At 45.8% G+C, this 23,996-nt stretch overlaps 2 protein-coding genes across 2 annotated transcripts; both read right to left on the bottom strand.

Annotated features, from left to right (window-relative positions):
* Nucleotides 1-1,349: 1,349 nt before the first annotated feature.
* On the bottom strand, nt 1,350-10,704 carry ARPC3 (actin related protein 2/3 complex subunit 3). Its single transcript, XM_080985903.1, has 7 exons — nt 10,552-10,704; nt 7,284-7,383; nt 6,024-6,100; nt 5,033-5,101; nt 4,379-4,505; nt 3,426-3,520; nt 1,350-1,627 (listed from the first exon to the last, which is right to left on the bottom strand). The coding sequence occupies exons 1-7, from the start codon at nt 10,555-10,557 to the stop codon at nt 1,565-1,567; spliced, it is 537 nt and encodes a 178-aa protein (XP_080842029.1). The 5' UTR covers nt 10,558-10,704; the 3' UTR covers nt 1,350-1,564.
* Nucleotides 10,705-13,506: 2,802 nt separating this feature from the next.
* Nucleotides 13,507-23,120, bottom strand: GPN3 (GPN-loop GTPase 3). The gene is made up of 8 exons (XM_080985902.1): nt 22,960-23,120; nt 21,733-21,841; nt 19,879-20,046; nt 19,173-19,297; nt 17,685-17,800; nt 15,329-15,425; nt 14,605-14,733; nt 13,507-13,964 (listed from the first exon to the last, which is right to left on the bottom strand). The coding sequence occupies exons 1-8, from the start codon at nt 23,005-23,007 to the stop codon at nt 13,902-13,904; spliced, it is 855 nt and encodes a 284-aa protein (XP_080842028.1). The 5' UTR covers nt 23,008-23,120; the 3' UTR covers nt 13,507-13,901.
* Nucleotides 23,121-23,996: the final 876 nt, after the last annotated feature.

Below are 23,996 nucleotides of genomic sequence, written 5' to 3'. Positions count from 1 at the left end.
CACTGCCTAGTGGGGAATTAAACCTTGGTCTCTCCCATGTCCTAGTCTGACATTATTCACTGCACCTCGCTGCTCTAGCCGATTTACTGTCTTGTCTAACAACAAACTGGCCTGAAAAGCTATTCAGCTCATTCCAAAATTTATGTTGTTATGAGTTAAGTCAGGGGTCACTAGCTAGGCAGCCACAGCATGTTTTCATAAATATCCCTAAAAAATCTGGTGAGAGGATGCCCCCAGCAGATTGTGCGTCCGTCTTTTTCTGCTCTTTTAGATATGGCAGCCTTCTTGCATTATGCCACACACCCTGCAGCTGCCATTGTGTTATGCCATATCCCCCCCACCCTACAACAGCCATTTTGGGACTGGCATCCACACTCATGGGTTTCTAAAAATGCCCACTTGCTGAAAAGTTTGGCAACCCCTGAAGTAAATTTACCTTGCTCTTCTTAAGCAAGAAGAGAATCCTTTGCCCACAATTGCTGGTCTGTTTAACAACCCCCAGCCTGCCTCCAGGGCTGGCCCAAGCCATTTTAGCACCCAAGATAAGGGATCCTCTTTACCCTGCTGCAACTTACTGCAGGCATTGTGGAGAAGCTGTTGCACGGCTTGTGTGGCTTTGCCTGGCCATAATCTGCCAGCAAGGGAAGTTCAAGCAGTGTGACAGCAACAGACAAGCAGCCACACTCCTTCTGACACACATGTGGTGTGCACTGGGGTGGATGTCCTGATTTTGTTGCTCCTCCCAATCTGCCAACTGAGATAAGCATTTGGGATGGGCCAGCCTGTCTCCCATAGAACCCAAAAGATCCTGGGATGTATTCTTGGTCACACAGTTCACTGGTGTGTGGGCTTTGCAGCCAAGCTCACAGCCCAACTGAGCATGTGCCCCAGCTGGGCTGGGAGATCTGCAGTGCTGGGAAAGCAACTGTCTTTCAAGGAAACTTGTTGGTCGCTGCTGATCTTCCAACTGAAAACCTCCCCAATAAGTTTCTGAAGGTCTCCAGGGTACTCCAGAACCGTCTGAAAGGGGTGGAGAATCTTTTGCAGCCCAAGAGTCGCATTCCCTCCTAGGGAACCTTAAAGGGAACAATATGAAAGCAGCAGGCAGGGCGGAAGTGGGCAAAGCAGGGGACGTGGCTCTGACTTTCGTAAAGTAGCCACATAAAAGTCAGAGGTGTTATCATAGTTGATGGACATACTCCAGTCAGGCAAAAGCAATAAAAAATACAGAGCAGGCTAGTGAGGAGAATCTTAAGGGCCAGACAAAAAGGCTTGGAGGGCCACAGTTGACCCAGGGCCTAAAGGTTCCTCACCCATTTTTGTCAAAGACACAAGAACAGCCCAAACGATGCTAGAAACCACATTTTATTCCTCATCGTCATCAAGCTCCAGCTCAGCAAGGTTTGCACATGATTTTAGCTCCACCTTTTCATCCACCGGTGGGTATCTTTCCCCCACAGAAGCGCTTATTCTCTCTCTCGGTAGAAAACATATATTAAAACAGAGGCAAAATTTTATACATCTGGCAGCAAAGTGCTTTGGCGAGACAGCCAAGCGCCACTCTTCACTGCCCTGGTCCTGACAGGCTCTTATTCATGAACTGCCTTTTCACAAAACACATCCACCACTAGGAGACAAAGGGAAAAGAAGACAAGGTGTGAAAATGAAGCGAAGAAGTGGAAATACACCCGTTTCCACCCTGCAACTTGTCTTCAAAGACATCGCAGTGAAAAATACATCCCTGCACTCCCCGATCTCTCATTAACGTCTAACAAAATTCATGATGTGACATGACATTGTCACACCAGGAGCACGTGATTGGCTGGTGTAACATCTCAGTGAGATGACATCACATACTGTGGGTTCGTATTATCCATGCTTTTACTTCACAATGTTTTGTAAATTACTTCACAAAATAATTAATAATAATAATAATAAATTTCTATACTGCCCTTCATCCGAGGATCACAGGGCAGTTTAGTTTTAAAACACAGGCATACTTAACATAATAATATACAGAATAATAACCCCCTCCATAGTTTAAAAGGCCATAGTTTAACCAGCCAAAGGCCTGGGAGAAGAGGAATGTTTTTGCCTGATGCCTAAAGATATGTGAAGAAGGTGCCAGGCGAACCTCCCACAAATGGGGAGCCACCACAGAAAAGGCCTGTTCTCATGTTGCTCCCTTCCAGACCTCTCATGGAGGAGGCACACAAAGAAAGGGCCTCAGATGCTGATCACAGGGTTGCTGATCACAGGGTCCGGAGTTGCTCAGGTGGGGAGAGGCGGTCCTTGAGGTATTGCGGTCTTGAGCCACTTAAGGCTTTATAGGTCAAAACCAGCACTTGGAATTGGACCCATAAACTAACTGGCAGCCAGTGCAGTTGGGCCAGGATTAGCGTTATATGCTCAAACTGCCTTGCACTGATCAGCAACCTGGCTGCTTTCCAAACTGAGGCAGCCCCATGTATAACTGGACTTGATAGCAGACATGAGGCTGCTGCGAAAAACTGAAGCTGTGTGCCACGTTCCCCTCTGATCTCCCACAAGAGACTTTCAGGAAAAACTAAACACACAGCTTTTGTTTGGCAGCCATCCTGGGTCTGCAATCAAGTATGGTTCTGCTCTAGCTAGATGTTGTAAAGTAAAAAGATAGTCATACAAAACACACCCTCTCTGTATTTATTTGGCAATATACCACACCCTATCAAATTGGCTTAAGGAAAGGTAAAGGGACCCCTGACCATTAGGTCCAGTCGTGACCGACTCTGGGGTTGCTGCGCTCATCTCGCTTTATTGGCCGAGGGAGCCGGTGTACAGCTTCCGGGTCACGTGGCCAGGATGACTAAGCCGCTTCTGGAGAACCAGAGCAGCTCACAGCTTAAGGTACAATGCCATAAAACAGCCTGCCCCAACCTGGGGCTCTCCAGATGTCCTTGCACTGCAACTGTCATCATCCCTGACCAGTGACAATGCTTGCTGAGGCAGGGGAGTTGGGAATCCAACACCGTGAGGACATTGCCATGGATGTACAAAACTGATACGTAGATATGAACAGAGGATTTTTATTTAAATACATGAATTATTTGCCAAATTCTGCTGGTCCTTCTAAAAAACCAAAAAAACTTACGGCAGAGGTGGGGAACCTGTGGCACTCAGAAGGTGTTGGACTTTATCCCCCATCAGCATGAGCCAGTGTGGTGGCCAGTGATCAGGGATGATGGGCTCTGTAGTCCAACATCTGGAAGGCCACTGGTTCCCCAGGTCTGACAGAAAGGAAGCACTTCTGTTCTGTCAGGAGTCTGCTGAGACTTAAACTAAGGATGGCTAACTTGGCTGGGACTGAAGGGAGTCCCCAACACCACCACAGGGGAGCCACTCCTAGCTTAAATAGAGCCAAGTCACAGAGGAGATCAATATCTGACCTTGCTTGGTTTGTCACTCTGGGGATCAAAGACCTTTTCACAAAGCCTCAGGCCGGTTTCCTGCCTCAGCTGCTGCAAGTAGGCCCTCATAATCTCTGAAAAACAAAGACGTACACTCCACAACCAAGGCCAGATCATATTATAGCTCCCATTCAGTCACAGTTTTGATGAATTAAAAAAATATTAATAATATTTCCATTTATCTGTTGATCCCAAAAGTTTACAGTAGATATAAACACATACAGTAGATATAAACACATTAAATAAATACAAGTACAATAAAACCATGTTAAATGATTTTCTCCCATTCTCATACTAAACAGCCTCATGGTGTCCTGCTTTCCCAAATAATACGGTATTTTCAACACCTTGCAACTAGTTTTGCTATGCCACCTCCCAAAAGGTGGTTTTGGCAGCCAGCCTGCAGCTGAAGCTGGCTTTGCCCCTCTCCTCTCTTTGAAAGCTGCCTACAAAACAAGCTGGGATGTTCTCTGCTGGACTAAGTGAACACCTGAAGCCTGTGGTTCCTCGGAACGTGATGCCGGTTCACATGCAGCAAGCTGCCATGAAATGTCTCCCCGATCAGATGGAGAAAGCCCATCTGCCCATTCTGTTGCCCAGGCAGAGCTGCTCTCTCCATCAGACTGCATGGGGCACAGGCACACCCAGACCTCTAAATCAAGTTGTAGGTTCGCAAGATTGAAAGAGAAGAAGCTTGAGGAAATGCTACACTGAAAATGAAGTTGTGGGGAAACGGGGGCAGAGGCTGCTTTGCGTCCTACTCTAAATGCAATGAGAGGAAGGATCCAATCCTATACTGTACACCCTTAATCCAGAGGTAAGCCCCCTTTAGTTCAGTAAGGCTGATGAATGAGCATGTTTAAGATTCAGCTGTTAAGTGGATTAAATCCACCAATTCAAGCTTGCAGTCTGCATTGTTACCTTGCCCTTACCTTCTTCCTGTTTGCTGCTAGGTCTGGCATAGAGAGCGTTCAGTGGAAATCCTGGCTCTCCAGGGATGGGGAAATTTGTTATTCCTAATGTATACATTTCTTTTTCTCCCTGGCCTTTGGAATTACACTGGAGGAAAAGAGAGCACAAGGAAGCATGAGCCACTTAAGATAACACAAAACGTAATGTACACGCAACACACAACTGGCAATATTACAGCAGGATCCTATGTGTCTTTACTCAGAAGCAAGTTCTGCTGTGTTCAAAGGGACTTGCTCTGCAGTATCTCCATACCCACTGTAATCCCTAAGAACGGTTACAGTTTTATTTTAATTTTCAACCCCACCCCCAAAAAGGACAGACATAGGAAAATAATACATTTATATTTTCTTGTTTTTAAACTTTTATTTCCTTCGGCTTAAAAGCAACAACCAGCTCTCAGCACATAAGGAACATCCTCCTGGCTGGGTCTGAAAGCAGTATTCTGTTCTCACAGTGGCCAACCATTTACTCCTGGGAAGCTCACAAGCAGGATGGGGGCCCAAAGGCATTCTCCCCACCGGTGCTTCCTGGGGATGAGAGCAACATCCTCATTACCCTTGGCAGACAAAGTTCATGGAGGCAGACAAGGCTAGTGCCCTTTTCAATGCTGTTACCTTCTGCAGCTTTTTCAAGCACTCCGTAATGTAGAGTGTTATGTAGATCAAAGTTCTGTCGGCCTCATTCTAAAAATAAAAATAAATCCAAGTCATCTCCTGGGAAAACTTAATATCTCTTTTCTTCACCTCTTTCTGCAATCTTAGTTTGCCCAAACCAACTGGCACCTCCTCATTGTGTTAAGATGGCGCCGTAGTCTCTATTTGTTTATTTAAAATCTGTAAGCAGCATACAACCCTTTTTTTAAATAAAAAAAATAGTTACTAAAAATGCAGCCTACAGCCAATAAAACAGCAATATGAAAGCAGATGAAACAGACCAAGTGGGAGTAAGGGGAATCAAACAAGTGAACCATAAGCATTGCCACTCATCGTGTGAATGTCATGCATGGGGATTATTCAACACACACACTGTTCCTCTTCTATAATACTAGAGCTGATTGAAAATCATTGGGAATGTCCTTGTTCAATACATGATTAATGCATCAATATTTTAAAAGACTTTAAAAAGGGATCAGACAAGGGGGGACAGGTTTATTAGCCAGGATAATGGAGCCTCCTTATCCAGATGCAGTCAACCTCCGCACACCAGCTGACCGGGGAAATTGCCTTCATCCCTTATTGGGGGCCTGCTGGAACCTTCTGGCTGGCCTATTTTGAGAAAAGAGGCCCTGGATAAGGGGAACCTTCCAGCAGGGCTGTTCTAATAGCAGGAGCAACTGATCCCTTTAATATGCAAATCACAGGTTGTTTTGTTTTGTTTTTGGGTACTTAAGTCACTCTTATGTCTGTATTTAATTTCTTTGGGTTGTGTCCATTTAAGTTCTACTCAGAGTAGAACCACTGAAATTGATGGATCTAAGTTAGCCATGCCCGTTAATGTCAATGGGTCAACTCCAAGTAGATACAATCCTATGTTTCCGAAAACAAGTCCCTGGCCCTCCAGAATGCACAGCAAGCATTTTAAAGCAGGTTTTTCCATCCTCCTTACCTTGATTTCATAATTTTTAAAGAAGACATTTGCTTTGAAGTAGTAAATGGCTTCATCTATGATGTCTGTATCTTTTGCTACCAAGAAAGAGAAAGAAGATAGATGTACTTGGAATATTATAAGAAAACAAGGTATCGCAAGAAATGCAAGCTGACTCCTGAAGATGTCTGATTGACAATGCAAAAGTAAGCCCCACCAAGTTCAATTGGACTTACTCCCAGCTAAGAATGCATTTAAAGGATTGCAGCTTCAGTTTCTAGTACTGTACTTTAAATAATATACATAAGGTTAGGGTGGCGCTGTGTTCCAAACCACAGAGCCTAGGGCTTGCCGATTGGAAGGTCGGCGGTTCGAATCCCTGCAATGGAGTGAGCTCCTGTTGCTCAGTCCCTGCTCCTGCCAACCTAGCAGTTCGAAAACACGTCAAAGTGCAAGTAGATTAATAGGTGGGAAGGTAAACAGTGTTTTCATGCGCTGCTCTGGTTTCGCCAGAAGCGGCTTAGTCATGCTGGCCACTTGACCCGGAAGCTGTCTGCAGACAAACGCCGGCTCCCTCGGCCAGTAAAGCGAGATGAGCGCCACAACCCCAGAGTCGTCCATGACTGGACTTAACTGTCAGGGGTCCTTTACCTTTACCTAGGTAGAATACAGAGCTCAAGAACCTACCCATGTGAAATGCATGCCTACACAGAATGCTTTGACATGCACCCTAAACCTCATTAATGGTGCTGCTTTTCAAAATATGTTGCTTGATAACAACACAGAAAAGGGACTTCTCTGTAGGGGAGTCCCCTCTTAGAAATACCTCTTCCTACCCCACTATCAGGGTGCTTCCGGGAGCTATTAAGAACACATTTGTTTACATAGGCATTTTTTTTCTAGACCCAATTTGCAGTGTACATTTAAAGCAGTACCATAACACTTTAAGCAGTCATGGCTTCCCCCCAGGAATCCTGGGAAGTGTAGTTCCCAAGCAACCCAGAGTGGCTGGGGTAACTCTGTCAGATACAAATAATAAACTGCTTCACGATCCTAACATAGGAATCTGCCTTATATAAAGCCAGGCCCTTGGTCCATCTAGATTAGTACTGTGTGTACTGACTGGCAGCAGCTCTCCAGAGTTTCCGGCAGGGAAATCCTTCCAGTCCTATTGAAAGATTGAACCTGGGGCCTTCTGTGTACAAGGCAGATGTTCTACCACTGAGGGACAGCCCTTCCGTGTTGCAGAAAACACTCCTTTGAGGCCTGCTGTGAACTTACTTTCCCTGGGTGCCGGCCCTTTGAACTGACTCCTGATAGGCAACAACGCCATGTTCCCAATCAGTTTGGTGTCTGGGTCCATAAGAGTAGAATGATAAGCCTGTAAGAGGGGAAAGAAGGGATAATCAGTAACAAAAAGCCACAGGCACACAGAAAAGCTGTTTCTATGCTTTCCCAAAAATGTACAGAAGAGTCAGAGTTCCCCAGTCCCTGGAGGCTCTTTAGCCGGTCACAGCACCCAAAGGTTAGAATAGGGGTTGGCACATATTGGCCTCCTGGCCCACAAGTCATGTGGCCAAGTGGAAATGAAGGCAGAGCTCCTGCACCTTTACTAGTTGTGTAGAAGTGGGGATCGCAGCAGGTTCAAGCTTGCTTCACAAAGCAGCACCTGTTGAAATCCCCTCTTCTGCTGCACAATTATTAAAGGTGCTAACTGAGTGCCACCTGGGTTAACAACTGCCAGGTCTTCCAATATATCTTCTTTCTCCTTTTTTGTTTCTGTCTGCTTCCAGCAAGGGGAGCAAATGGGAAAGAGGCAGCGACAAAGAGCAGCATTCATGGGAAGAGACAGCTCATTGGCAGAGCACCTGCTTTGTGAGGAGCAGGTCCTGCTACAATCCTTGACATCTCTGGGTAGGACTAGGGGTGTCCCCTGCCTGGAACCATGGACAGCAGCTGCCAGTCGAGCTGGGCCAGGGACAGTGGGACCTTTTTTATCGCGATGGCTGCATTCCTTTGTGGGGGAACTTTCCAGGGGCCACATACCAGCAGTGGGCAGAGCCAGGGGCAAAAGTCTGCAGGGCAGTGGAAGCCCCTCCTTCCTGCGTCTGGCAGGCTTCATTTTAGCCACACACGAGTCAGAGGGTTTCTCCATCCTCTGTTAAAGTCAGGCACTTTTCAGCCAAGCAAATGCACTCAAGGAGAGTATGAAGGAGGTCCAGCGAGGGGTGTGGCCTGAGAATAATCCTGAGGGCCGTGGAGAGGGGCCTGAGGCCTGTCTCTCCCCAGTGTAGACAGTACAGATGAACCAATGATCTGACTCAATATAAAGCAACTTTTTCAGCAGGGGGCAGGTCCACTGTCCTTCAGACCTTGTGGGGGGCTGGACTATATTTTTTTTGGGGGGGGAATGAATGAATTTCTATGCCCCACAAATAACCCAGAGGTGCATTTTAAATAAAAGCACACATTCTACTCATGTAAAAACACGCTGATTCCTGGACCATCCACGGGCCGGATTTAGAAGGTGATTGGGCCAGATCCAGCCCTCGGGCCTTAGTTTGCCTATGTTTTAAAGTAACAACCACCTAAGCATTCTCCTCCTTGTGGTGCAGCAATAAAACTGCTATCATGTTTGCAAAGCTAAGCAGGGTCTGCTATGGTTTCAAATTGGATAGGGAACCACGTGCCAAAATTCCTGCATTGCAGGGGGTTAGTCTAGATCCTTGGGGTACCTTCCAACTCTACAATTGGAATTATTATATTATTCTTGCTCCAGGTCAGTGGGTAGTCAGTGTGGGACCCTCAATGCTGTACCCTACAACTCCCATTATTCTCTGGCATTGGCTAAACCAGTTGATGCTAATGGGGCTGGTAGTCCAAAATATTTCAAGGGCTACCCCTGTTCTGGGATGGGCTTCACTCCCTCAAACTGCTCAGCTGCTCAGTGGAATAGGTAAGTTGTGGCTCTCCAGATATTCTTGGGCTCCAACTCTGATTAGTCTCAGCCTTGTTGCTGGCATCTCGAGACAATGGATGGAGTGCACCTCTGGGGGTTAAGACAAATTGCTGCAATAGCAGCACCAATGTGACCTCCCTGGGGTGCAAGCCTGGGCAGTGTGCATGGAGGTATTGGGCTGCCCAGACAACAGGACCCCTCCCCTCAGCCTCACTGATGTGGTCCAAAGGAAAGCAGAGCAAGACGTTTGGCACCAGCTTGGCTGCAGGAGTTGCTGGAAGGAGGGTACAAGGCGCCATCCAACCACCTTTGGGACTCCACTCTGGATTCGTGTAGGGTTTACTTACTCCTTAGCCTTTGCTTCCCCCAAAGATATCCCGCATGCAGCAGAGGTTTAGTGTCAGTCTACAAAACCAATAATTGGGGGTGATGGGAGTTGGAGTCTTACGACATCTGGAGACCCAGAGTCAGGTTTCCCACCCCTGGGTGAGAAGGTCAACAAATCCAACCTCTGCTGCTAGGCAGGACCAACCCACATAATACAGAAGTCAATGTGTCTAAAGTATGGGTGGAGAACCTTTGGGTCCTCCAGATGTTGCTGAGCTACAACTCCCATCATCCTTGGCAATATGCCTTGCTTTCTGGGTCTGATGGGAGTTGAAGCTCAGTTCCCCACACCTGGTCTAGAGTGAAACAAGGTGTTCATTAAAGTACCTGCTGTTCTGGTTGATGTAGGTCATTTGGGGCAAATGAGTACAGTTAAATAAATAATAAGAAGAAGAAGCCACTCTGGGCAGCTTACAACATAGATAAAAACATAATAAAACATCAAACACTAAAAACTTCCCAATACAGGGCTGCCTACAGATGTCTTCTAAATGCCAGTCTTTTAAACCCCAAGAAATGTGATAAACGGTACTGATTCACAGGGGACCCAGCAAACCAGGGTTGGATCAAGGTATCAGCCTAGCGTCCTTTTCGCAACCTCCAGCCCACAGGTCCAGACACAGGACTACAGGTATCAAAAGTTGTATTTGGGTCAATGTTTTTCAAATAGCAACTTTTAAAAAAAGAAAGAGCAACTGACGTTTCCTTTGCCCTGCGAATTTACTGCTGCCGAGTGTGATTATTTGATGCACATTAAAAACACATCCCTTATTTTTCAACAAGGATGTTGCAGTGCGAATCATCCACCGCAGAGAGGATGCTTTTTTTATAGAAAAGAAAAACCCGCTGGCCATATAAGGAAGTTCTTCTTTCCCCTGACATCGCCAGCAATTCACAACACAAGGCTAATCCGGGCGTAGAGACCCAGAAATTAGAAACCCAAATGGATCTATACCCTGAGTGGGGAGGGCAGGGTTTTAAAAAGACACCCAGCTTCCTTGCGCACGTTCTGGATCACAGGAATAAATCAAAGGGGCTCAATTAACAGAGCGCCTTCCATCTCTCCCCGGGCCCAGCATCTTACGCCCACAGTTCCTGTTTTTAAAAAATCCTATGAACTAATATTTAAAAGAATAAATAAATGCTGTTTTAGGCAAGTGGACCAGCTGCAGTTCTAAAAGGAACGCGGATCTTTCCCCTTACCGGCATATTTGGGGCGCAGCAACGCAAAGCCACCCAGGAAGGAGAGGTGAGAGGCGCCCTTCCAGCGAGCAAGGCAGCGAAATCTTGCAAAATGCAAAGCCCTTCCTGCTCCACCCAGGCAGGAAGTGAGAGGCAGGCGAGGCAAAGGCAGCGGGACGCGGAGAGCCAGCAGGGGGCAGCAGAAGCCAAGTCCTATTGAATTCCATGCAGCTTACTCCCAGGTATGTGCGGTTGTTAATGATTGACAATAATGCAGGAATTAAAAAGGCAACCACCTCTTTTAAATCTCATTGAACTAAATTAAGCTTGCTTCTGAGAAACCCAGTTTAGGACTGAAGCTTCATGACTAAGTCATGTGTAAGTCTTCTGGTGTGCTTACTTCTGAGTAAATGTGCATGCAGGTCAGGCTCCACATTTGTTTTCCCCACAGAAACTTACATCAATATTTGCTGTTTCTTTCTTCTTCTTTAACAACACAGAAAACTGTACATTACAGCAATGCAAATAGGATTTAATATGTACAGTTCTGAGGCGGCAGAGAGAATTGGACCATCAAAACATAGCTGTCAACATTTCCCATTTTTTAAGGGAAATTCCCTTATTCCAAATAGGATTCCTTGCAAGAAAAGGGAGAAGTTGACAGCTATGCATCAAAGAGCCAGTGCATGAGGAAGCAGGCCTTAGCCCCCCTTTATCTATCCCAGGGGTGTCCAGCTTCCAAGAGACTGCGATCTACTCCCACTATAAATAAACTGGCAGTGATCAATCCATTGGATTGACCAGAGTTGTTGAGCTGTATTTGAGAGGGGTGAGCCAGTTTTTTCGGGGTGGTGGTGAGGCGATTGCTGGAGATCATGTAACCAACCAGGATCAACCAGGGACGGCCCATGATCGACCGCCTGATCTCTCACATTGGCATCGTACCCTTTTTCTAAGTAGCTTTGGGGAGTGTATGTGATATTGCTCAATTTTCTCCTCACAAGAAGCCTGCAAGGTAGGCCAGTATCCAAAACCACATCATCCTGCTCTACACATCATACTTGTCACCAAAACACTTTTCATAGTCAGGGCTGGTCCTCCCCATTCCTTGTACAGAAGCCAACTAGACTGGTGGCTGGATCTTATTTCAATGATTTTGAAAGGACAGCATCCTTCATCACACCTGAGGCTGTACAAGTTTGGGGTGACTCCCAACACCTGCCAGCTCACTCTGTCTAATGGTAGGGCTGGCTCTATTCATATTTATCTGAATTAAACACGAACAGACCTTGTCCATCAGGAGGGAAGGAGCAAGGAATCTAGCAGAGAACGTGGGCTGGTAGTGGAGAGCAAGAGGATGTGTGAATGGGGGTCCGGCAGTGCAGGTCTACTCAGAAGGAAGTCCCAACAAGTTGAGTGGAGCTTGCATGCAAGGGGTTGCTTGCTTAGACCCATGATATCTAAAGCAAGGTCAAGGAGGCTGTGGCCTTCCAGATGTTGTTGGGCTTGTGTCAGCCCCGGCCAGCATGGCCAACAGTAGTTCAGCAGGATAGGGAGGGTCACAGGCTCCCCCTCCAAAGGACCAGCTCCTCTCACATGAGCCTGTCTCATTAAGATCTAAAAGAGAGGCTCTCTTTTGAGTCCCACCATCGCCTGAACTGGGGAAGGTCTCTCCATATATCCACACAGTGACCCTGTAACAGAGGTGTCATCCTCTGAAGCAGATTGACACCGTGCAACATCATGACGTCATGGCATAGCCACCTTGACATCGTACACCGCAAGGAGCCAGGTGGCAGAGCTAAATGCCTCAAAAAATACGGGGGGGGGGCTGAAACTGTATTGGCCCCTAGGAGTTGGCGTGCCTGCGCTGTAAGGTAGGGCACTGTTATTATTCCCCGCCCATCTATAAGTGAGGAAGGAGGTGCCTTGAGGTTGGCAAAGTGGGGCTTAAAGGTAAAGGTAGAGGGACCCCTGACCATTAGGTCCAGTCGCAGACGACTCTGGGGTTGTGGCGCTCATCTCACTTTATTGGCTGAGGGAGCATGTGGGTCATGTGGCCAGCATGACTAAGCTCCTTCTGGCAAACCAGAGCAGCACACGGAAACGCTGTTTACCTTCCCGCTGGAGCGGTACCTATTTATCTACTTGCACTTTGAGGTGCTTTCAAACCGCTAGGTTGGCAGGAGCAGGGACAGAGCGACGGGAGCTCACCCCGTCACGGGGATTTGAACCGCCAACCTTCTGATCAGCAAGTCCTAGGCTCTGTGGTTTAACCCACAGCGCCACCCACGTCCTGCCCTGTAAGGTAGGGCACTGTTATTATTCCCCGCCTATCTATAAGTGGGGAAGGAGGTGCCTTGAGGTTGGCAAAGTGGGGCTTACTGAAGGCCATTACAGCATTTCTGACGTATCTTAGCGCAGCCCTTCCTGTTCCAGAGTCCAGCCTAAGATGCTACTTTACACTGACCTCTTTATTGACTTAACAATGCAGCCTTCTGGGTCTACTCAAAAGAAAGCCCCATGGAGTTCAATGGAACTTACGCCTAGCTAGGCGTGCACCAGATAGCCTAGGATGCGACAACTTATTCCTGCTTCCCAGGCATGCAGAAGAAGCAAAGATAGTTAATGCAAGAACTGCTTCTGCTGGATTATGGGAAATAACTTTTAGTGCAGGCATGGAAAATCTGTGGTCCTCCAGATGTTGCTGGATTCCAACCCCCATGAGCCCCAGCCAGGATGACCAGACCAGGATGATGGGAGTTGGAGTCCAACATAATTTTTAGGGCAACAAGTTTCCTCCACCCCTGTTTTACTGGAGACTAAGGAGAGGGAAAGTTCTGTCTTAATTTTCAGCATGGGCCATGGAGGGAATGACCTGAAAAGACATGAGAATTCTTTTGTTAAAAGCTGCTGTCCTTCACAAAGCACAGAAAGGCAGTGCTGGGCAGCTGTACCACAACAACCACAGTTCAGTTCAGCTTAAACACACTCCCAATTTATTTGTACATACTTGCTCCGGTTGCTTAAGTAAATACCACCATCAATGGTTACAAGGCTAAAATGAAAATGCTCCATCTTTTTTGTAGCTCAGAAAGCAACCGTGAAATGCAGAGTGTCAATAATTTATTTCTCATGATGCCCCTTCTTTGCCTAGTCACTTCTACAAATAGTACAACTGTGTGAAGTGGCATTATATACACTTAATGTATTACACACACATACACATATTAAAACGCTTTGCGGTGGGGGGAAATGCCCCTACTTCAATTGCTGCCCAAGATTTATCAAGCAGTTTGTGGTTTTCAAAATACAATGCATAGAAAATCTGAAGAGTCCTTTTTCTTTTTACAAAATAAACCCTTAAATCTTTATTCGTCCACTTGATCTTGGAAGTATTCATCAAAAGCAGATGATTTATCTTCCTCATTTTCCTGTTGGGGGAAAAACACACACAAACCTTTAACATTTTGAGTAGTTCAAGACAGCAAAAGATACACACACTGTCAAAAAAAGGAAGAAACCCTGTTGTAATCTTTCCTCATGAAAATAACAACCCCGACACACACACACAAAATTTTTTATGGTCCATAATCCACAGTGAGGACACCAGAGTAAATATTTCTACCTGAAAATGGTGATAGGTTGTCTTTTCTTTTGTCTCTCTTACCCTTTGACAAGATTTAAAGAAGATGGAGAACATACTGAATGGACCCCAAAATAAGATACAACACGCACAATTTGGGCCAGCTTTCTTTCATGGCAACCCTATACATGCATACCTGGGAATAAACTCCACTGAACAAAATGGCACTTCATGCATGAGACTATGCTTTTTAGGGGGCAAATTCAGGGTTATTCTGGTTAACACCCCCGCAACCCAACAGCAGCGAACCCTTCTCAGACTGAGGTCTACCTTGACACAAAGGTCACCCCTCCTGGGCGTGGCCAGTACTGGAGGGAGATCATATCAATGGCTGCTAGCCACAATGGTTAAGGGCAGATTTGTGGCCTTAATGTTCAAGGCTGGCTGAAGCCTAACTAATGTTGCAGGAGGACCTTGGAACTTTTTACCTTTGGCTCTTTGAACTCCAGATCCTCCCCATATTGAATGGAGAAGTCTATGTGCTGCAGTACAATATTAATGCTTTCCTCATCGGAGCGATCAAATGGCAAAAAACGGACCATGCTGTAGTCGTCAATCTAAAAAAGAGGCAGTAAACAGATATGGAGAGAGTGAGTGGCAACGAATTCAAGCAGCAACAGTTAACAAGCAAAACACTTAGCCCCCGGAGTGCTTTACAAGTGGGAGAGGCAGCTAATGCTGATACAGTCTGCTTTAATAGGCAATGGACCGACAACTGTACTGTGAATCAAGCCAGGTTATGAATGACCCTTGTGTCTGCATGTCCACCTTCTTCTCTCCTCCCTTTGCACCACACCTGCATCTGGCGCAGAAGTCTCCAATTAGCCACGGTTTCCTGTTTCATCAAAACCAGGACACTGTGGTTACTGGCTATGCAAAAATACCACATCTCAAACCAACTTCAAACCACAGTTTATGATGCTGGCTTGTTCTGAAGCTGGGAGTTAACCACAGTTTCTTGGTGTGGATGAAACAGGAAAATTGTGAAACAGGAATCTTCCATTGTAGCTGTAGCTTAAATTAAAGCCAGAGCTGCAAAGGAAGAACTAGAAAAAACAACAACGAGAAGCTACTGCATTGGGTTATTGCAGGTGGCAGTTTTAAGGTATAACTGTACTAATCTCCACTGCTGGATCTTAAAACACAACTTACCAACCCACAGATCGCCTGAGTTAGCTTCTTAAACCGTTTGCTTTTGAGCAAATCTGTAGAATCTTCCAGTGTAGAATACATGTCAGGGTCCAGATACCTGGAAGGTGTTGGTTGAAAAGTTAAAAAAACACAGCAGTTTGAGAAGATCTTCATACTAACTGTCCATTAGCTGCGCCTTATACTAGTTACTCCCCACCCCAAAATTTCTGTTTGCGTTCCCTGACACAGGGGAAGAAGTTGATGAGGAGCTTTTGGTAGATCTCTGGGTGATTTGCAGTTTATCAGCAAGTGTTTACAACTCCCAGCAGCTAACAGAACAACTTTCCCCACCTAAATCAGGCAGCTGAAATGAAGAATGCTAGTCAAGAGTGGATTTGTGTGAATGTGTGTGAGATGGAACTGCGAGCTCAGCTCAGTTCTGATACCACAAGCAATCTGCTTGGATTCTAACTGTACATCTTTGACAAATGGCTCTGCTTCGGCAGATCTTGGCGTTCTAGTAAACGAACCAAACAACCACAAACATGTAAGTAGATCCCAGAAGTTCGTCTCTGCCCTAAGCTGCAATCCAGGGCTGTTTCCCCTCACAAATAACTGTGCACAGGATCAGGTACACAAAGCACGGCAAGCTGTCACAGGGCTAAGAACCCAACCCTGGAGGTTTTGTGAGTGGCACCAGATGTCAACCTCCACCACATGTACAAAGATGCTCTATATCTCCAGGTGGCTAACCTGTTGCCCTCTGGACTCCAACTCCCATCATTCCCAACCACTGGCTATGTTAAAAGTAAAGGGTAAAGGTACCCCTGCCCGTACGGGCCAGTCTTGCCAGACTCTAGGGTTGTGCGCTCATCTCACTCTAGAGGCCGGGAGCCAGCGCTGTCCGAGGACACTTCCGGGTCACGTGGCCAGCGTGACAAGCTGCATCTGGCGAGCCAGCGCAGCACACGGAACGCCGTTTACCTTCCCGCTGGTAAGCGGTCCCTATTTATCTACTTGCACCGGGGGTGCTTTCGAACTGCTAGGTTGGCAGGAGCTGGGACCGAGCGACGGGAGCGCACCCCGCTGCGGGGATTCGAACCGCCGACCATGCGATCGGCAAGTCCTAGGCGCTGAGGTTTTACCCACAGCGCCACCCGCGTCCCACTGGCTATGTTAGCTGGAGTTAATCCAACTACATCTGAAGGGCAAGAAATTAGCCCTTTCTGCTCTTCCGAGACTATTTTTTAAAAAAATCATTTTTATTTGGGGGGGGGGGATATCTTCACCCCTCCTTTCCATTACTGCATTTTCCTCCCTTCATTGGAAGCTGAACTCAAGTCTTCTAGTGTGGCTGACTTTATCCTGGACAGTTCTGAAAGGTGGAGCTGATGGGAGTTGGTAGTGACAGGTTAGGAATATGCTGTCATATGCTAAGACAGGCTCATTGGTGCGTCTAGCTTAGCACTGTCTACACTGACTGGCAGTGTCTGTCTAGGGTTTCAGGCCGGGGCCGTTCCCAGCCTGACTGGGAGATGCCGAGAATTGAACTTGCTCAGGACTGGAAACTGCCACTCAGTCCCTTCCTTCCCAGATAGGTCTCAATTATATAAACTTTGCTATATACAAAGAAGGATGGGAATTACCATATTTTTCTGTCTATAAGACACCCCCATATATAAGACGACCCCTATTTTTGGGGACTCCAATTTAAGAAAATGGAGGGAGATGCCCCCTCTTTATAAGACACCCCCAAATTTTGGACATTATTTTTTAAGAAAAAAACCTAGTCTTATACACGGAAAAATTCTCCTCCTCATCTCATTCCTTTTGCCTTTTTATTATTGCATCGCTTAACCATTAATTTTTTTGCAGTTAAGAGTCACCTTAAACACTTAGCTTTTCTGCCAAACATGTGGTAAATAGGGCAGCCTGAGCCTCATGCCAGGATTTCGTCCAGAGCATGACGAGGGATCCAGAGTGAGACCCCAGTGAAGACCTGAAAGCAGGCTTTGAGACTGTGGCAGAACTGAATGTGCTGCTGCCACTACTTACAAACAGAGTCTTCTCTATTTGGTGGGTGGTTGTCTCTGTGGTATTCTGGATCTGCTAGCTGTTACTGTGTTCCCCATATCTTATTTGTTTCATCTTATATTACTATTTAAGAGGATATTTTACATAACTGATATCTATGCTGCTGTAAAATTTCATTTTTACCCTGTATTTTGGTATTTGACTTTTATTTCTGACATTTTTAGGATGTTACAAACCACTGAGAGATTTTCTTTGAAGGCAGTGTGTAATTTGCCTAAGTAATAATACATGAGATCCAGCCCCACAACATTGAGGCAAAAAGCCTGCATTTCCACATGCTTACTTTTCAATTTCTGCTTTGGCTTTCTTGCTCAGCAAGTCCATCTTTGTCATGATATTGACTTGAGGAATCTCTAACGATATCATTGCACTCAGGGCAGCCATGGCTCCGGAAATAAACTAGCAAGAGGGAAACACACAAAAACGAATGGAATTTGAGAAGAGATGTAAGGGTGCCCCGTTCCAAAAATGCCACCTGTTTAACTGCTGCTGCAGGGATGTCTCAGGCCAGCCATTCAGCTGGCATCTGGAGGTCACAAGGGATAGATGAAGGCAGGGATATTGTAGAGCTGGAAAGGGTGAAGAAGAGGGCAAGCAGAAAGATCAAGGGCGTGGAGCAACTCCCCTTTGAGGAAAGCTTACAAAAATTGGGTCTTTGCAATTTAGAGAACAGATGATGATGTTATTATTATTTGTACCCTGCCCATCTGACTTATGCATGATGTGGAGAAAGCTAATAGAGAAAAGTTCCACACTTTCCCATAATACCAGAACCAAATGAAGCTCAATGCTGGAATATTTAGGAGACACAAAAGAAGGCAATGGTTCACACATAGTTACACTATGGCATTCACTCCCCAAAAGTGGAAGTGATGGCTATCAGCTTTAAAATGGGGTTAGGCAAATTCACAGAAGGTAAGGTTATGTACTACGTCCAATATCAGAGGCGGGATAGCTCAGTTGGTTAGAACAGGGGTAGGCAACCTAAGGCCCATGGGCTGGATACGGCCCAATCACCTTCTCAATCCAGCCCGCGGACAGTCCGGGAATCAGTGTTTTTTTGTACATGAACAGAATGTGTCCTTTTATTTAAAATGCATCTCTGGGTTATTTGTGGGGCATAGGAATTTGTTCATATTTTTTTTCAAAATATAGTCCGGCACCCCCACATGGTCTGAGGGATGGTGGACCGGCCCACTGCTGAAAAAGGTTGCTGACCCCTGGGTTAGAGTGTGGTGCTGATAACACCAAAGTTGCAGGTTCAATCCCTGTATGGGCAGCTGCATATTCCAGGGGGTTGGACTAGATGATTCTCAGGATCCCCCCTTCCAACTCTATGATTCTTGTTGCTGGGAATCCCGTATGGAGAAGAGGTCCTGCTCGCAGGCTTCCTTCCCATAGGCATCTGGTGAGTTACTGTGGGAAAAGGATAGGACTTGGGGCAAAACCAGTTGCATTGCTCTTATTTATGTTCTCATCAACTGGTGTCTGAATGGTGCAGCGAGACTTTTCGTAGCACTGGCCCAGTGGTGGGAGGGGATGGAGATTGGGGCTCCACTTGAACCAGCGCCAAGTCTTAAGTCTTCCACTGTCCAGAAATCCAGTTGCTACAGCAATACAAGAAAGCAAGCAGCCAGATGGTTAAGACAGCAGGTTAATTTGCCTCAGAGTCATATTTAGATGCCAAATTGTGTTAAGACCCTAAAAAGAAAAAAAAGGGGTGTGTGTCTAGATTTGTCACTTGTTGGGGGTGGGCAGAATTATAAGTTACCTTGAAGGATTCCACCATAAACTGAGAATCAACAAGAAAAACGCCACAGACGCGGAACTCCCACTGCTGAAGCTGTTCGACAAGCTGCCTCATCACTGGCAGGTGCGTGTAGAGCTCAATCTGACCTGAGGAAGGGGTCACAACTTTTAAGAAATGTATTCGTTTCATGGACTTGCACCCTGCCCTTCCATAAAAGGTTCAAGGTAGCTAAACTTCTTCACTTTTTAAAGAGCCAATCTATTTGAGACCAATAAAAACAACAATATATAATTAAGAACTGAAAACCGAAATAGACAAAAACGACAGTGGTTTAAAGACAAAGGCGAAAGCAAGTGGGGCCCAGACTCAGAGCAACAGGCATGAATTTTACCCTTATAGAGCAGGTGACATTCTAGCCACAAAAAAGCCAAATTGGGTTCCTAAAGCCCCTACACCCGCCGCCACACCAGATCTTTTTCCATTCAGGCAAGCAAGAAGAATGATCACAATTCAAGGCCAGATTCCAGCCAGGTAAAAGCACCTAAGGAGGGTGCAGAACAAAGCTGAGGGAGGGTTTGTGCTAGTGGAAGGAGGCAGGGCCTGGGGGGCGTCCCAAAGGATCTACTGCAAAGCAGTGGTTCCTCCCCCACAGTGTGTGTACTAAGGCTCCCCCCACAAATGTACTAAGCTTTTGTTTCCCTTTGTTATTTTAAAATTCTTTGCTCACCTGGGCAATCAAAGAGTATATAATCGTCTTCCACATGGCCAAGACATCCTTCCAGCCAGTCAAAGTTACTTGCAAAGTATTCCATACAAAATACTAAGCCACCATTGGGGCCAAACCTTAGAGAATCATCTTCCATGACATCGTCCACTTCAATTAATTCCCGGATATCTGAAACAAAAACAAAAAAGGGAGGGGGAACACAACAGTTTTGCTTGATTTCTCTCTCTCTCGTTTGTGTGCATTATATTTTTTTACACCCTGCCTTTTCCCTGGACCAGAACTCAAGGTGGCTTACAAATAAAAATATAAAACACAAAAGGCAGGGGCAGGAAGAGGAGGGGGGCAGGAAGGAGGAGGAGGAGGAGCCTCGTGTCTGTAGTAAATGACTTGGGAGAAGGGTTTCTCTGTGCATGACAGTTTTAGTCAGCTGGTGACTGGGGAAGAGAAAGGAGGAATGGGGGAAAGGGAAGGTGGAAGTGGTTAAAGAAACATGTGGCATTTGGCAGAATGAGGGGGCATGTGGAAGGTAGGGAGGAAGGGGTGTGTGTGTGTGTGTGTGTGTGTGTGTGTGTGTGTGTGTGTGTTAGAGAGAGAGTGTGTTTTAGGGCTCTGTAGATGGGGACGAAAGCTGAAGAGAAGGAACTGGGGAGGAGGCAAGTGGATGGGGTTAAGGGGGGATTTGGAGTGCTGTGAAGGAGCAACAAGGGGGCATTAGAATAAATGAAGAGGAATATGTCAGTGTCCGTCCCTTCTGGTGGTTGTTGTTGTTAACAACAACAACTACTATTTTATTATTTATACACAGCTTACAACAGATCTAAAATATAATAAAAACGTCAATCCTTATAAACTTCCCTAAGCAGAGCTGCCTTCAGATGTCTTCTAAAAGTCAGATAGTTGTTTATTTCCTTGACATCTGAAGGGAGGGTGTTCTACAGGGAGGGCGCCACTACTGAGAAGGCCCTCTGCCTGGTTCCCTGTAACTTTGCTTCTCGCAGTGAGGGAACCAGAAAAGACCCTCGGAGGAGGACCTCAATGTCCAACCGTACTCAACCGTCTCCCCCTGCCATTTCTCAGCTGCCTCATATGAGAGAGATAAAGTATCTGAAGCCCTCAAATAGTACCTTCACACAACACATTTTACTCCTGATACCATGTGTTATCTTCAACATGCAGTTCCAGATTCAATGAAGTGATTTAGCAGAGATATTTCATTAACAACCAAACACCTAAACACGTACATCAACTAAATTTAACCTCTAACTAAACAAGCTAACTGACAGGCTTGCACTAAAAACTCTATTCATCTTAAATATACAATAACATGTATCATCATGGGTGTGTGTGCAAACGGGGCCGCAGAATAGGAGAGAGTTGGCAGCATGGAAATGATAGTGGTCTGTGTACAAGTTGGAATTGGAAGCAGCAGAAGCGAGAAAAAAGGGGCTGAAGGTGAGAACAGGGGTGTGCAAAGGGGAGTTGTGAAAAAAAGGAGGCATGGAGGTGAAGATGAAAGCAAGAGTATTAGACGGGCTGTAGAATAAGAGGGGATGGTGGCTTCATAATTGGGCAGAAAAAGTGAAAAGGGTGCTCAGTAGCTGCAACATGTGGGAGGTGGAAGATTCCAGCGATTCCCATGTGAGTGGTCTGTGTGCAGGGAGGGGCATTGCAGAAAATACCAGTTGCTGGGGGAACTTGAGTGGGAGGCTGCTATTGCACTCATCCTGTGAGAACAGAATTCAGCAAGCCTCTGCTTATCATAGAACCATTAGTTCAACCCCCTGCAATGCAGAAATCTCAACTAAAGCATCCATGACCTGCTGCATCCCCATATGCTTCAAGCCTTGGCCTTACCTGCCATGACATCATAGTCAAAGTGTTCTGCAGCGGGATCAAGGTTCACTACCTGGACCGAGCGATTCAGTTCTTCGCAGTGTTGGACCATGGTGGAACAGTAAGTGCTCTGGAATTTAAAAAATCCAGAGCATTAACAAACTAGCAAAAGCCACCAGGAGAGTTTCTATCAGTGGGCAGAAATCCAACATCTGAGGAGAGGAGATAATTGAGACATCTCTGCCGACAGTCTCCTTTGGAACATGGGGCAGTCATTTGCTTTCCATCGAATAACATTGAGCACAATCTATCTGGGTCCTTAATAGGCATGATCAGGCGGTTTTACTGTACAGGGATTTTGTTTAAATTTTATGAATACCACCATGGTTATTAATTTTACAGAGAAAATGGGTATTCTGCAAAGCTCTGAAGAAACAGCTGCCTCTACATCAGCCTGTCCATGTGACAAGATCATCCAAGGCCTCATCTGTGTGTCTCTACCATGTGAGCCCAGATGGGTGAGAACTGTGGAGAAGACCTTCTCAGTGCTGCCACCCCATTTATGGAATTCTTTCCACCAGTTTGGATTGCCTTTGGCTATCTTTTTAACACCAAGTTTGGACTTTAAAAGAAACGATTCTAGGCATTATTATTTTTTCTAGGCAATGATATCGCTGCCAGTTTTCCCCCTTCCATTCAGTTTTATCCCTTTAAATTTTTGTTGCTCTTTTCGCTGCACTGTTCCTTTTTTTATTTTTACCGCCAACCCCAGCCAATGAGAGTTGTGGTCCAAAACATCTGAAGAGCAGCAGCAGCAGGAATAAGCAGCACTTAAAAACCAAAGTATGCTAAGAAGCTTTTACTTTGGTAAAATCAATTGAAAGTGGTTTTCGTCTGCCATCAATACTGTACATGCAACTTTTTGGAACGGTGACTTTATTTGCCAAGCTCTGTATTCCCTTTTTGACGACTGTTTTGTTAGCTTCTTGTTAGCTTCAATATTGTTAATTTAATTGATAATTCAAAAATCGGTTAACGAGGGGTAAAACCCCTTAAACAGGCAGAAAAAGAAGAATAAGCTTTTAAGAACCTCGGTTATAAACTGCGTTGCTGTGCATAGCAAGGACGGCAATTTTGGGCAGCTGGAGAGGATAATTTAATGCAGCAGCAGCAGCATCCCTTCCAGAGGCCCCTTTGCAGGGCTCGAGTCAAGGCCAAAGTATCCACAAGGCCTCGGCCCGCACTCACCTTCCCGCTCCCCGCGGGACCCATAACCAGCTGCGCATAGCGAGGCATCTCGGCCTCCTTCCGAGCGCAGCGCCTGGAAAAGAACGAGCGCCACTACTTTGGCCCAACGGGCCATCCGTAGCGCGCACGCACTTCAACTTCCTACCCTCGCGTCACCCGGCTCCACGGTCTGCACGTCACTTCCGCAGATACGGCAAGCCCAAGGGCCCAACTGCAGAAAGTCAAACTTGGAGCCTTTGGGCAGGTTTAGTAACTGTTTGAAGAGCCGCCAGAGCCCGATCTGTCTTCTGAAGTGTTGAAGAGGGGGCGGGGCTGGGTTTCATTTCATGCCTTGGCCCCGGAGGGTTGGAAATGTGGGGAGGGGTTGGGGGGGTTTGCAAATGAGGCTCCAGTCCTTAAAAGGGCTTTCTGATTAAGTAAAAAATATTTTTATTATTTATTTTGGACTCTGCCTTTCTGTGATAAAACCAAACTCATGATGGTTTTAGAAACACACACACACACATGTATCTTAATCTTTAAAAAAAAAGTCCTGTAAAGCCCCACAGAGCTCATCTGCACTTACTCTAGGGTCAGGGTGCATCATAGGATTGCTGTATTGGGCTGCAATCCTGCATCCACTTACCTGGAACTAAGTTTCATTAAACTCGACACATATTTAGAGTTGAATTAGATACAGTACATATGTATGAAAGTGTTCATCAGGGCATATACAGAGCACACAAATCCAAATGCCACAGGGTTAAATGAATCCATAGGTCTTCTAAGGTGTCCGCAATTATTTTTTAAAAAACAAAATTATTTATTTTACGTATTTTCCTGCTCGTGATAAAACCTTGCAAGCGGCTTGCAAGAAATATTAACATTACTGGTTTAAAAAAACCTGGTTAAAAACCTTTAACATAATTAAACCCTATAAAAATTATATATATCTAGATGCAGAATAAAAAAAATGTCTGCAGCAGTGCAGATACAGTATTTGTCATTTTTGAGGTTAGTAAGTAATAGGAAAGCAGTGCATCAAGTAAGCAATGGAA

The sequence above is a fragment of the Podarcis pityusensis genome (assembly GCF_964106645.2).
Source record: "Podarcis pityusensis genome assembly, chromosome: 16".
Taxonomy (NCBI): Eukaryota; Metazoa; Chordata; class Lepidosauria; order Squamata; family Lacertidae; genus Podarcis; species Podarcis pityusensis.
The sequence above is the reverse complement of the archived record's forward strand: the minus strand, read 5'-3'. Positions and strand labels throughout refer to the sequence as shown.

Bases quoted from the DNA above. Each gene is read 5' to 3' on its own strand.
- ARPC3 (XM_080985903.1), bottom strand. The intron at 6,101-7,283 runs GTAAGTTCACAG...CTTTCTTGGTAG, and splicing joins AGGGCCGGCACCCAGGGAAA to CAAAAGATACAGACATCATA. The intron at 5,102-6,023 runs GTAAGGAGGATG...TTTTATTTTTAG, and splicing joins TTAAAAATTATGAAATCAAG to AATGAGGCCGACAGAACTTT.
- GPN3 (XM_080985902.1), bottom strand. From the start codon at position 23,007: ATGCCTCGCTATGCGCAGCTGGTTATGGGTCCCGCGGGGAGCGGGAAG. The intron at 21,842-22,959 runs GTGAGTGCGGGC...TTTAAATTCCAG, and splicing joins GTCCCGCGGGGAGCGGGAAG to AGCACTTACTGTTCCACCAT. The intron at 15,426-17,684 runs GTAAGCATGTGG...AACACCTTCCAG, and splicing joins GCCAAAGCAGAAATTGAAAA to GTATCTGGACCCTGACATGT.